Source organism: Bos indicus, chromosome X, assembly GCF_029378745.1.
Source record: "Bos indicus isolate NIAB-ARS_2022 breed Sahiwal x Tharparkar chromosome X, NIAB-ARS_B.indTharparkar_mat_pri_1.0, whole genome shotgun sequence".
Lineage (NCBI taxonomy): Eukaryota > Metazoa > Chordata > Mammalia > Artiodactyla > Bovidae > Bos > Bos indicus.
Window position 1 is genome coordinate 85,420,251 of NC_091789.1, and position 13,807 is coordinate 85,434,057.

Here is a 13,807-nt window from a genome sequence, read left to right on the forward strand (position 1 = left end):
GACTAAGCTATTCAAAGGTAGAAGCTATATACTCTATTTAATTTCTATCCTCACAGCACCCATTCTCTACACACTGTAGCAACTCTATAAAGACATTTTGAATGATTTTTGTAATCATCATTAATGTTTATTGAGTACACATTGAGTGCATAGTTCTTCACTAAATGATGCAGGGGTTAACCGAGATTTGATGTAGTCCCTGACCTTTCCCAATCAATCAGTCAACCAACAAATATTTGCTGAGTGCCTATTATTTGCAATACGCCATGCTAGGCATTATGGGGGATACATGATGCAAGAGAAATAAAAGTTGTAGTCTTTTCACTTAAGGAGTTTACAGTATGGTTGGTAAGATGAGACATGTATAAGTATAAAACTAATTAAAAATGTGAATCAGAGCCAAATGAACACTACAGATTATAAGTTTGTAGAAAATTTCAAAAGTACAGCTTACTGTAGACTGGATGAATATGGAGGTTTTATGGAGGAGGTGGGACCTGCACTGGGCTTTGAAGGATGGACAGAAATTAAATAATCTTGAAGTTACCATAGGCATTAAGAATATAGAATTCAATACAAAAAGTTTCAGATTAAAGGGCAGATGAAGAACATCTAGGCAGGAGCAGGCAATTTACACCAGAATGTTACTAAGCTGTTGTTAGTGAAATTCTACCCCTTATTCCATTTTTTTTTTTTTGGTCTTTCTGCCCTTTTTCATTTTCTAATTCTTTTTTTCATCTTACTCCCTTTATGGTGATATATAGGGCTAAAAGAATCTTTGTGAGGCAGGTTGAAAACCTGGGCTCAGAAACCAGACCGTGTGGGTTCAAATCCTGGCTTTACCATTCATTAGGTGTGTGATTTTGGGCAAATTGCTTAATCTGTCTGTGCCTCATCAGTAAAATGCAGCTATAAAAATAGCACCTATGCCATAGGATTATTTTGAGGATTAACTAACTGAGTTAAAATATATAAAGTGCCTAAAAGAGTGCCTGGCATATAGTATGTATTCAATAAATCTTAGCTTTTATTAAGGAAAGAAGGCTGGCTAACTACAACATTATTATCTTTCCAGGTCTTATTGTTGCTAGATAATTTGTTAAATAATTAACAAACACCCTTATGGAAGTTGGAGGCCAGCCTCCTGTCAGCTAAAGGTTAGGTCTTTAGTTAACACCTGATAAACACGCATAGACACACACACACTTAGGCCACACCACTTTTCCCCAGATAGCCCTCACCCCTAGGCAATCCAGAGACACTTTAGTAAAATAAACACAATCACCAACTCAAATAGACAAATTGAGTATTTAAAGAACTTTTCATTAACATTGTGAGGGAACTGACAACTTTTAGAAGGGATTTAGTTAAAGTAGAGGTGATCCCTAGGGAGGTGCCAGGTGAAATTAGGGTTAAATGAACTTCAAGGGGAGAAATCACTACTGGTAGTAGGCAGCTGGATGAATGTGTGCAGACAGCAGGGCATCATAAGAAGGCAGGTAAACTCTGGGCCAACATTGCCTGGAGGAGACTGTGTCATGAGTCCCACTTTCTGGATTTCCTCTCTCCACTACCTGTTTTGCACTCAGACCTTTCCCCTACTCCCTCCCTGCAGTTCTAGACCCCTGCTCCCAAGAACAAAAACACTCCAAATTATAGGTGTTCTTGATGTGCCAATTCCTCGGGGAAGGCTGAAGAGAAACTAAAAAGAAGTTCTTGTCACTCTTGTTGCAAATGACTGATTCAGAGATTGTGCAATCTCCTTTGAAAAAAGTTAAAGGGCAGAAAGATGGATAAATGTATGTTTGATTAAAGTAAGTATTGCCTGTGGACAGGAGGATGAACTACTGAGATTCCTTCCAATTTGAGGATCCTAAATTCTCTCTTATCCTCCCCCCAACTCTGGATTCCTTTTGACAAAGGATGAACACAGTCAAAAAGACCCAACAGAAAAGAAAATAGGCATTGCTATCACATCACACTCTGATGTTACCTGTTTGCCAAGAGATCTGACTTGGCTATTCTATTCTGCATGTGTGTGTGTGTGTGTGTATGGGAGCCAGATGATAGCAGGAACCAGATGATAACAGCTGTCAATTGCATTATTACTGCAAAGGATTTAACTAGCCCAGTAATCAACTTCTCTCTTTCTATAAACTTCTACCCCCCTCCACAGCTGTTAAACATATTCAAATCTCCTTTCTCTTTAAACAAAACAAACAAATCTTTCTTTGTCAATGTATTGCTTTCTATCTACCACATTCCTGGATTCTTGGGCAAGCTTCTCAAAAGAATAGTCTCTACTAAACGTTTTCACTTCACCTCTGATTCAGTTCTTAATCTTCTGCAATCTGGGTTCTACTTCCAGTGCTCTGCCAAACCTTTCACCTTTAGATAATTGTTAAACTGAGTGGACATCTTCCAGGTCTTATTTGACCATTCTATTGTATTAAACATTGTTACCACCTACTTGTTCCTTTTGGAAACATTTTTTATTTCTCTCCCTTCAGATCACTAGTGTCTCCTGGTTCTCTTTCTACCTCTCTGACAACTCCTTTCTAGGTTTCCTTCACAAGATTCTCTTCCTGTGCCTGTCTTCTAATTTTTTCCCAACTATAAACAGTTTTATTTTTTTATTTTTCTGATGAAAAAAGATACATATTTATTGTTAAAGGGCTTCCTTGGTGGCTCAGTTGGTAAAGAATCTGCCTACAATGTGGGAGACCTGAGTTCGATCCCTGGGTTGGGAAATTCCATGGACTATCCATGGGGTCACAAAGAGTCGGACACGACTTTCATTTTCACTTCACCTATTGTTAAAAATTAGATCCTTTAGAAAATTATAACTAAAAACATAAAAGTGAAACTCTACAACCACACAGAGGTAACTACCACTAACATTTTGATTTATAACCTTCTGGTCTTTAAAAATTATTATATATATCATATACAGTAATACATGGCATTTTAATGGATGGTATCACTGATGCAATGGACATGAACTTGGGCAGAATTCCGGTTATGGTGAGTGACAGGGAGGCCTGGCGTGCTGCAGTCCATGGGGTCACAAAGAGTCAGACACAATTGGGCAAATGAACAACAACATACAGTAATACAAGTGGTATCATATTACAGTATCTTTTTTCACAAATAAGGTCTTATATTTGTCACCATTAAAAGTCTGCATTTTAAACAGATTCTTGGACTGGTGGCTCATACCAATCAGGTCGTTCAACTTCAGCACCTGTCTCATCCCCAATAGCTTTTCCAGAACTACTACCTTCACCATGTTGCTCCATGAGTTTTCCCAATTCAAACTTGGGCTTCTTCAGCATTTTTACTTTTCTAACAAAGACTTCATGAAACAGATAAATAGATTGGCAAGACTTTTCTATGTCTCTTCCAATGCTGTCTGGAATCAATTTATTTTTCAAGTCATTTGTCTGCACCTCTCGGGTCACAATTTCCTTCATCTTCTTCTGAACTTGGCAGATCTGCTGGTGCTGGGTATAAGAAGTCTTACAAATTTGATTGTTGCATTTTTAGTAAAACCCACACAGAAGAGATGAAGCAAATAATCATCAGTAGTCTTGACATCAATGTTAGCTTCAATCATGGTATTTTCTTTTTGGCTTCCTTTTTGTTGCCTTTCATAAGGCGCTTGTTCTTGTCGATCATCATGATTGAGGATATTTTTTTTTAACCAGCTTTCCCCCACTTTTTTTGTGGGCATTATCCCATATCAATGAATATAAGAACATTATTTTAAATGGATACATGGGAGAACCCTGAATTTGGCCATTTACACAAGACAGTGAGTTTTACTATTGAGGTGAAAATTTTGAGCCAAAAGTTTTGATAAATAACATCAAACAATTTTTTTGGCCATGCCCCCAAGGCTTGCAGGATCTTAGTTTTCTGACTAGGGATTGAACTTGGGCCCTGGCAGTGAAAGAGCCAAGTCTTAACCACTGGACTACAAGGGAATTCCCATTAAAAATTTTTTTTTAATACAAAAGCACTTAAACATAAATGAAATGAATATGAAAAACAACTCTCTCTGCTGTCCCTGATTCCTGTTTTCCAGTTCTGTTCTCCAGAGACAAGCAGTATTACGAGTTTCTTGAGGTCAAAGGCTTTTTTTTTTTTTTTTTTTTTTTAATATATACTGCCAGTTAGCCTCCCAGAAAGACTATATGGATTTACACTCTCATCAACATTGCATGCCTTCACCAATTTTTAAATATTCTGTCCTTGCCTCTTCACATTTTTCTTTCTACACTATATGCTGATAGTTCCCAAATCTCTAGCCCTAATCACATCCTTGAGCTCCAGGCCAGTATTTCCAACCACTTCCTGAACATTTGGAGGTCCTATAGATACCCCAGATTCATCTAAATTGAACTCACTGTCTTCCCTCCCAAGTTCACTCTTCTTTCTGTAATGCCAGTTTTGATTGGTGGTACCAGCAATCTGGGCTTCCCTGGTGGCTCAGACAGTAAAGAACTTGCCTGTAATGCAGGAGACCTAGGTTCGATCCCTGGGTCGGGAAGATCTCCTGGAGAAGGGAATGGCAACTCACTCCAGTATTCTTGCCTGGAGAATCCCATGGACAGAGGAGCCTGGTGGGCTATAGTTCATATGGTCACAAAGAGTCAGACACGACTGACTGAGTTACTAACACTTTCACATTCACTGCATAGCAAGAAATGAGCAGTCACTGGATAAACTTAAAAAGTACACAAGGCTTCTGTTTGGGATCACAAAGAGTCGGACGTGGCTGGGCAACTTTCACTTCACTTTACTTCACTTTCACCAGCAATCTACCTAGTTACCTATCTCAGAAACCTAGGAGTCATTTTATTATTTTCTCTCTCTCCCTCAAATAGTAATAATAGCTAATAGTTACTGAACACTTACTGTTTGCACGTATTTTATTTCATTTAATTCTCACCAAAGCCCCAGAGGTAGTTTTTAGTCTTATTTCCATTTTACAGAGGAGGAAAACTTGTTGGATAACATGTCAAGGCTGTATAGCTAGGAAGCAACGATCTAAACCCAGGCAGCCTAAGTCCATAGCTCACACATTTAGGCCCTACAACCACCATATCTAATCAGATACAACTCCTACCTATTTTATTTCCTCAGTCTCAGCCTTCTGTCTTCCCCTTTCTCCACTCCCACCGCCACCACCTGATTCCAAGTACTATTGCAGATACTCATAATTGGTCACATTCAACTCCGATACATCTTCTTCCATGTTGCCTGCAACATAATCCTTCTAAAACACAAATCTGATTGTGTCTTTTTTTTTCTTTCTATTGAAGATCCTTCAGTGGTTTCTTACTGCCTACATTATAAAGCCAAAGATCCTTTGCTTAATATACAACAATCATCTTCATCTGACCATCCCCAGCCAGGCTACCTCTCTAAGCACTTCCATAACACAACCTGAATTGGTGATAACTGTCTAAAAATATTGTGCAGCTTCTTATCTGGATGACTTTGCATATGCTATTCCTTTTTGTCGCTTTCCTGGCATCATAAGTAGCGCTCACTGAGTGCTCAACTGCGTGTGAAATGAATTGAAACTATCAGTGGCACAAGTGGCCAGGCTGCGTTCTACGTTTTTAATATTGTTGGAACCCCACCCTCGGGAGACCACCTTTCTATTTTCGCGCAAAACCAGGACTTATTCAGGTCCCGGAGCTTCGGCCTATCACTGTAGGATCCCAGCTTGCGGGGAAGTGCCCACTGCTGATGGATGCATAATATAAAAACAATTTCTTGGGTTGAGGAGCAGCGATTGGCGGACCTCCCCTGTAGTCCTTCCTAGGATACTGGGGGAATACGTGTTGGAGATGCAGGTTCCGGGGCAGTCACACACACACTGCCCGGAAGTCTGAATGATGCTTTCTCGGTACAGGAGTGCAGGCCGTCAGCTTAGCCACTATTCAGGGTTCCGGGCCCTTGGCCGTGGCGGCGTGCGCGTGCGTGCGTGCGTGCGTGGGCGTGCGTGCGCGGCGCCGCCGTCTGTGGGTTGGCTGGTTATTTTGCAAGCGGGAGGGGCCGTGCGCGCTCTCTGTCTTCGGCCTCTGTCCCCCGACCCCCCCCTTTCCCCGGTCTGGGTCTCTCCTTCGGAAAGATGTCGGACACGGCAGTAGCTGACACTCGGCGCCTTAACTCGAAGCCGCAGGACCTGACCGACGCTTACGGGCCTCCGAGTAACTTCCTGGAGATCGACATCTTTAATCCACAGACGGTGGGCGTGGGCCGCGCGCGCTTCACCACCTATGAGGTTCGCATGCGGGTGAGTCACGGGGTGAGGGAGACAGCTGAGGGAGGACCGGGCGGCTGGGCGGGAAGGGCGGGGGCGGGGAGGGGGAAAGACTGCCATTGGGAAGGCTAACGGTGGAGGAAACACTTGAGGGGTCATTTGGGGGTTAGGGGCTTAGTAGGTTTGCTGAGAGGTCTGCACACAAGGTTGTGGCCTGAGGATGCAGAAAACTCCTGAGGGGGAACTCCTGGCCCAATGACCAGCCTGAGGGAAAACAAGTACCCAGGAGCAAGAAGGAAGCATGGCTGGAGACGGTGGGGGTGGAGAGGATTAGAGTGAGGAATTCCAGGAAGTAGGAATCAGAACTGTAGCAACAGAAGGAGGGAAGGAAGAGTGGAAGAGGGCTGGGGAATGGAAAGCCAAAGCTATATGCTGCGGGGTCCCAAAACGAGGTTGTGGGAAGTCAGTCTGAGGAAGGGGATCAGGAAGGCCCAACTTCTTCCTAATGAGGTCTCCGTGGATGATCAGTTCTGCTCAGTCGTGTCCTACTCTTTGTGACCCCATGGACTGCAGCACACCAGGCTTCCCTGTCCATCACCAACTCCCGGAGCTTGCTCAAACTCACGTCGAGTCGGTGATGCCCTCCAACAATCTCATCCTCTGTCGTGGATGATGGGGTTGAGCAAAGCCTGGGTTAAAGGGAAGAGAGACTACAGGAAAGGGAGACAGTGGACTTGGTGGAGCAGAAATAAGAACGGGAGGCTCCTTGAGTGCTTCCCAGACTTGTGTGGAATTAACATCTGAAAGAAGTGTTCAGTGCTTGTTTTCTCAGGTACTACATGCTCACTGGAAAACCTGACCTTGCAACTCGGATTGGTGGATTGTTAGTCACTGCCCTCATCTTGTGCTGACCCTTTAGATTTGAAGTATCCAGAATGTTTATTTCAGTATTTACTGGCTCTCATTTGGGTTTTCTGTATATGAATGGCCATTTGCCCTTTCTGCCCTAGATAAACCTTTTGGATTCATTATATTAGTCCTTGGTCTGTAGTCAACTTTAATATATGACATTTAAGTACTGCTCTAGGAGTGGCTTCTTCCAGTGTGCACTACAGAGGACTTTATTCTCTAGTTCTTAGTCCACCATGCAAGGATGGAATGTGCAGAGTACATGGTTTGCAGGTTCTTTGCCCCCACTGAAGTGGCTACAGGCAAAAAGGTTGAGAGCCATTTCCTAATTTTCCTTATGTTTTCTTCTCAGACTAGAGGGCCAGAATATTCTCTATGGACAGCATGCTGCTCAAACAGCATTTGAAGACCTAAAAGAGTGTATGTGCTTTTATTTTTGAATGAATGAATTGAATGAGAGAGTATGCTGTCCCAACTGAACTTTGAAATCTAACTGAGAAGTGATGATCTCCAAATTCCAAGTTTGGCAAAGTCCAAACTGAAGAAAGAAACACGAATAGCAGAAAATGAGAAAAACTCATCTATATAAGAATTATATGAAATCATCTCTTTGGGGAAGAATGGATGTTAGATCCCTCAAAATATGATAAAACTTGGGAACTGTTAATGGTAGAGAATTTAATTACCTAAAGAGGCCTGGGCATAACTTGTTCAGTGTAAGAACTCTCTGCTGTGGGGTTTTGGAGACGTTGTCTTGATGTATTACCCAAGAGCTGTAGGGATTATGAATGGAATTGTTCGCTACTCTTCTTCTAATAACAAGAACTGTTCATCTAGTGCCTGTCGTGTGTCAGGCACTGAACTAGGATTTAATTTATAAATCCTTACAAAAACAGCATTTTACAGATAGGAAACTAAGGAGGAATGCAATATAAGTAATTTGCTCAAGTACACATAGCTAATAAGTGGCAGTGTTGGGATTTGAACCCAGATCTGTCTGACTCCAAAGCCCATCATACTCTTTCCACTACATTGTAGTGTCTTTGGCAGTGCTTAGTTGCAAAACTTTAGTTTGCAGGGTTTTTTTTACCCACTAAGCTTTTCATCAGGCCTTTCCACAATTACTAATTGTATGGTAATGATAGGATTGATGGCAGTTCCTAATTCTGTGGGTTTGAGTTAATTTGTATTTTTGTTAATTTGTATGGCTATATAGACTTAATATTTTGTTGAGCTCTGAGGGGAAATTGATGAAATCATTTGGTTTTAAATTGCTAATTTAAGTGACTGATCATGGTAGGTATTATAGGGAGTATGAGGCTCAGAGAGTGGGCTTTGAGAGTTGGGCGTTGTGTATGGTAGAAGCAGATGGCACTGACTTTTTTCATTTGTATAATAATAGCTCAGGGAAGGAATATCTATCCCCCTCACCCCCGCAAGAAATGAGTCTGGAGAGTTGTTCTGGTGACTTCACATGATATGTATGGGACTTTTCAAATGTCAGTTATCCTTTGGACTTGAACTTTGCTTCTTTCTTTCCTTTCCCTTGATTTTGTTTTGATCAGAGCCAAAGGACTGTGTATCCTGTACTACACAATCCTGTCTCTCTCATACAGTTTGTAGGTTGGACCTGAGAGAGTATCCTAGTACATAGTAGCCCCTTCCTTAGATGGCTAGGTGCTGAGACGAAGGGCCATTACTGTCACCATCCTGTGGGGGTAGGGAAGAATAGCATTTTTGTAAGTCAAAGGAGGAAGTCCACAAAATGACAGTGGGTGGTTTTACTGTGTCTTGGAAGAATCTACTCAACACTTTTTTCCTTACGTCTTTCTGTTGGCCTACTAGTTAAGGTTCTACTGTTTGGGGATCACAGTATTTGTAATGAACTCTGGTGGAAACCTAGAATCTCAAGATACTGAATGGCTTTTTTTCTTGAATGATTGTTTTTATTCCCAGCTTTATTGAGATATAATTGACAGATAGCGTTGTGTGTTGTTGTTGTTCAGTTGCTCAGTCATGTCTGACTCTCTGCGACCCCATGGACTACAGCATGCCAGGCTTCCCTGTCCTTCACCATCTCCCGGATTTTGCTCAAATTCTGTCCATTGAGTCAGTGATAACATTGTGTAGGTTTAAAGTATAGACTGTGATGGTTTGATACATGTACATATTTGCGTGCAGGATTCTGAGAATGTTCTCTATAATGGCTTGTTTTGAATAGTTAATACATGCACATGGTACAAAATCAAAAGGTACAAAAATGATATACTATATATATTGAAAAAAATCTGTGGACCCATGTGATTTAAAACTATGTTGTTCAAGGGTCAGCTGTACTGTAACAATGAGGTCTCCCTCTCCTGCCTTCTGGAGGTTCCTCTTTCTGAAGAAACTACTGCTTCCATTAATAAGATACTGCTTTACATATTTCTCATTCCACTTCAATCCACTGCCATTCCTGGGATCATGATCCTGAGTAGAGTTGTAACTAATGTAAGTTGGCCAGTTATTTGGCTTTATTGTTTGATGCTATATACCTAGATCCTGAAAAGTCAGTATCCAGACAAGGACTACAGAACATAACATAGCAAGGAATGTGTGAAGCTCCAGCATGGTGCCAATGCCCTTTTCCTGCTCTGAGTTAGTTGTGGAGAAAGTAGAAAAACTAGCTCCTTTTATTTCCATCTACTGATTTGAATTGACTGGTAGGAAGTAGTCGGTATTAATACATTTGTTTGGCTATTTCTGTTTAGAACCTATAGATAGGAGTGAGGATCAGGGCTTTTTGTTTGTTGGAGGTTCATGTTGCCAATGGAGCTTTGGGGAAATTCTCAGTGATTAAAATGTGGGAATCAGCTGATGTATATCAGGGAGCAAACTATGGAAAACCAACTTAATGTAATTGCTATTTCTGCTGCACTTTCTGGATAAGGGGAGGGTAAACAGATACATAGTTCACTGTTAATCAATTGAGTGTTTATTGAGTAACTTGCATAATCTGCATTTAGGGAGATGCAGCAGTAGTCATGGCTCCTGATTTCAATGAAATTATAATTTACTTTGGTAACAAGGCTAACATAATGCATAAAACAGTAGTGTGTCAGGCAATACCAAAGTCTTATGTGTCCTAAGAGTTCAGAGGAGGAGACCAATAAATTAAGCCAGTGTTGTCAGGACAGATTTCCTGGATGAAGTTGGACTTGAGCTGGGACTTTTAGAATGGAAAGGATTTGGACAGGAAAAGCAAAGGAAAGCATACTTTGAAGGTGCTTATCTCTTGTTTTTTTACAGGGACCGTAAATTCACTTTTCAATTGAAAATGTAATACATGCACATGATAAACTCAAGTTGTATAGTGAAAAATGTGACGTACCCATTCCAGTTGTCTAGTTTTATTCTCCAAAGTCAGTCACTATTATCAGTGTCTTTTCATAAATGTTTTAATTCATAAATATAAATAGATACACATATACATACCCCTTTTAAAAACACAGACTATATACTGTTCTGTGCCTTGATTTTAATGCTTAATATCTTTCCGTATTGGGACATATATATCTTTCTCATTCTTTTCATAGTTGTATTCCACTCTGCAAGTGTACCATAATTTATTTAACCAATTATCTATCTATAGACATTTATTATTATTACAAATGAGAAAATTCAGTGAAAACCCTTGTATACACATATTTATGTATAACTTCAAGTCTATTTGTGGGATAAATTCTAAGCAGCATGGGACTTCTGATCACTACCTCTGACAAGGCTGGATGTGGTGAGGATTGGTATTCACCCAGTGGTGTTTCAAAAGGGTTATAGGAGCATGGTCCTTAGGAGCTGTTTCTTTTCTTAAGATGTGTTCAAGTGGTTGTGACAGGTAGGCATCACAGGCTGAGTGTTATTTACCATCTCTCTTCTCTCATTCTTTCTCCTTGTAGACAAACCTACCTATCTTCAAACTAAAGGAGTCCTGTGTACGACGGCGCTACAGTGACTTTGAATGGCTAAAAAATGAGCTGGAGCGAGATAGTAAGGTATGGCCCTGTTCCCTGTGTGACCCTTGAGAGAGGAGATCTCCATAGGTTTATAAAATCTTGAAGGCAATAGGGAGGGTGAACATACTATATCTACCAAATCCCAATATGTTGGATCTGAGTGATACCCTTTGAGACCTGAAAGTGGGAAGTTCAGGAGAAATTGTAAAGAAAAATTATTACTTGACTCAGCGGATAGAAAAATCATGCAACTTAATTCCTATAGGTGCTAAAAATGGAAAGTTGAGCTAAATTCTTGGATGGTAGTGGACTGTTAAAGAAAGTGAAGAATATTTGAAGTTTATTTCCTTTCTTTTGAGATGGTAAACCTGTCCTCCTACAGAAACAGAGTTGGATTAATTTTTGACCTGAGCCATCCTGTTCTTTTTTTTAAATTAATTTATTTATTTTAATTGGAGGCTAATTAGTGTACAATATTGTGGTGGTTTTTGCCATACAATGACATGAATCAGCTGCAGGTGTATATGTGTCCCCCATCCCAAACCCCCCTCCCACCGCCCTCCCCATCCCATCCCTTTGGGTTGTCCAAGTGCACCAGCTTTGAGTGCCCTATTTCATGCATCGAAGTTGGACTGGTCATCTATTTCACATATGGTAGTATACATGTTTCAATGCTGTTCTCTCAAATCAGAGTCCCACAGAGTCCAAAAGTCTGTTCTTTATATCTGTGTCTGTTTTGTTGTCTCGCATATAGGGTCTTTGTTACCATCTTTCTAAATTCCATATATATGCATTAATATACTATATTGGTGTTTTTCTTTGTGACTTATTTCACTCTGGAAAATAGGCTCCAGTTTCATTCACCTCATTAGAGCTGATTCAAATGTGTTCTTTTTAATAGCTGACTAATATTCCATTGTGTATATGTACCATGACTTTCTTATCCATTCGTCTGCCGATGGACATCTAGGCTGCTTCCATGTCCTAGCTATTGTAAACAGCACTGTGATGAACATTGGGATACACGTGTCTCTTTCAATTGTGGTTTCCTTGGTATGTATGCCCAGCAGTGGGATTGCTGGGTCATATGGCAGTTCTATTTCCAGTTTTTTAAGGAATCTCCACACTGTTCTCCATAGTGTCTGTACTAGTTTGCATTCCCACCAACAGTATAAGAGGGTTCCCTTTTCTCCACACCCCTGACTGTTCTTATGATCTCAGTTCTTGCAAATTGCTGAACTATGGCATAGGATGGACCCTATTCCTAATAGGAAATTAAATGTACAATGCATTACCACGGATATTTTGCATCTGCCTACAGATTGTAGTACCTCCACTCCCTGGGAAAGCCTTGAAGCGGCAGCTCCCTTTCCGAGGAGACGAAGGGATCTTTGAGGAGTCCTTTATTGAAGAAAGGAGGCAGGGCCTGGAACAGTTTATTAACAAGTAAGCCAAGTTCCTGGGGGTTCCTTTTGCCACTTTTGCCATCTTAGTCTTTCTGTATGTTTCATCTCTCTGCTCTTTTGCAATGGGTAATATGATGTGGTGCTGATTGTGTGCTGGGGTCACTGGACAGTAAAACTCCATTCCTTTGAACAGAATTCTGGTCCTGTACCCCAGGGCCTGAGGAAGCATTGCATGTTGGATGTGTCCAGGAATTTGCCCCTACCTTACCTCTCTGTCCCCTTCCTCTCTGCAGTATTATGGTTGAAATGGTGCCCTGTTGCTGTCCTTTACTTGCTTGACCCTCAGGGCTGACTTTGCCCTTCTTCCCCTGTCCACATCCACAGCCCTGCCCCTCTGTGAATTCTCTCTGGTCCCAAAAACTACTGATAACCATCTTGGTCTCTTTATAGAATTGCTGGGCACCCACTGGCTCAGAATGAACGCTGCCTACACATGTTCCTGCAGGAGGAGGCAATTGACAGGAACTACGTCCCTGGGAAGGTGCGCCAGTAGGAGCCCCTCTCACCACTTGCCCTCTACTTTCCTGCTGAAATGACATTGGTTTTTACACTAAGCCTCTCTTTCTCTCTGATCTGAAGTTGTCTGTCCATCCCCTGGCCTGATAGACTGTCTGGCATTGTGTTCCTTGGTACCTGACTATACCATGGGCACTCTACTAGGATCCTCTTCTCTGAGGAGAGGTGGGAAACCACAGGCAGATGCCCTTTGCTTGGGATTGGGGGGGTGGGTGGGGGTATTGGACTGGAAGGCAATTTCTTGGGCATTTACCCATACCAGAAGGCCAACCTTGGGGGCGTGGGTCTTGTGTTGGTGGGGCACTTGGATACATACTGATGCTGCAAGTCCAGGGGATTTTTCTTACTCTTAGGTTTAACCAGGAACGCTGAGCAGGGAAAGACCCTGCCTTTCCTACCTGCATGAACTTTTTTCTTTGGGGAAGGTGGCAGAGACCCCAAAGCTCTCATTTTCTCTAGGCCTTTTCCCAGTTTTCTCAAGAGTTTCTTTTGTTATACTTTCTCTCTCCCTTGTTGCTTTTCATGGCAGTAATTCTAGGGTCTAAGCAGTCTGTTTATGGAGCAAGGTGTGTGGGTTTTTTGGGCCCATCATCATGGCTGCTTCAGAGTCAGAAGAAAGCCATAGGACAGTCAGGGAGATCCTG

At 41.6% G+C, this 13,807-nt stretch overlaps 1 protein-coding gene across 5 annotated transcripts in view; it reads left to right on the forward strand.

Moving 5' to 3' along the window:
• The first annotated feature begins 6,013 nt into the window (after positions 1-6,013).
• The window catches only part of SNX12 (sorting nexin 12), a 63,144-nt gene continuing 55,350 nt past the window's right edge, over positions 6,014-13,807 (forward strand). For 2 of the 5 annotated variants that reach the window (XM_070784149.1, XM_070784150.1), the window contains exons 1-4: positions 6,015-6,310; positions 11,125-11,220; positions 12,503-12,627; positions 13,038-13,128. In XM_070784149.1, the coding sequence (XP_070640250.1) occupies positions 6,146-6,310; positions 11,125-11,220; positions 12,503-12,627; positions 13,038-13,128 (477 nt within the window). In that variant the 5' untranslated portion in view covers positions 6,015-6,145. Of the gene's footprint in view, positions 6,311-11,124; positions 11,221-12,502; positions 12,628-13,037; positions 13,129-13,807 lie in introns of all 5 variants that reach the window. The other 3 variants (XM_070784152.1, XM_070784151.1, XM_070784148.1) reach the window with 2 other exon arrangements.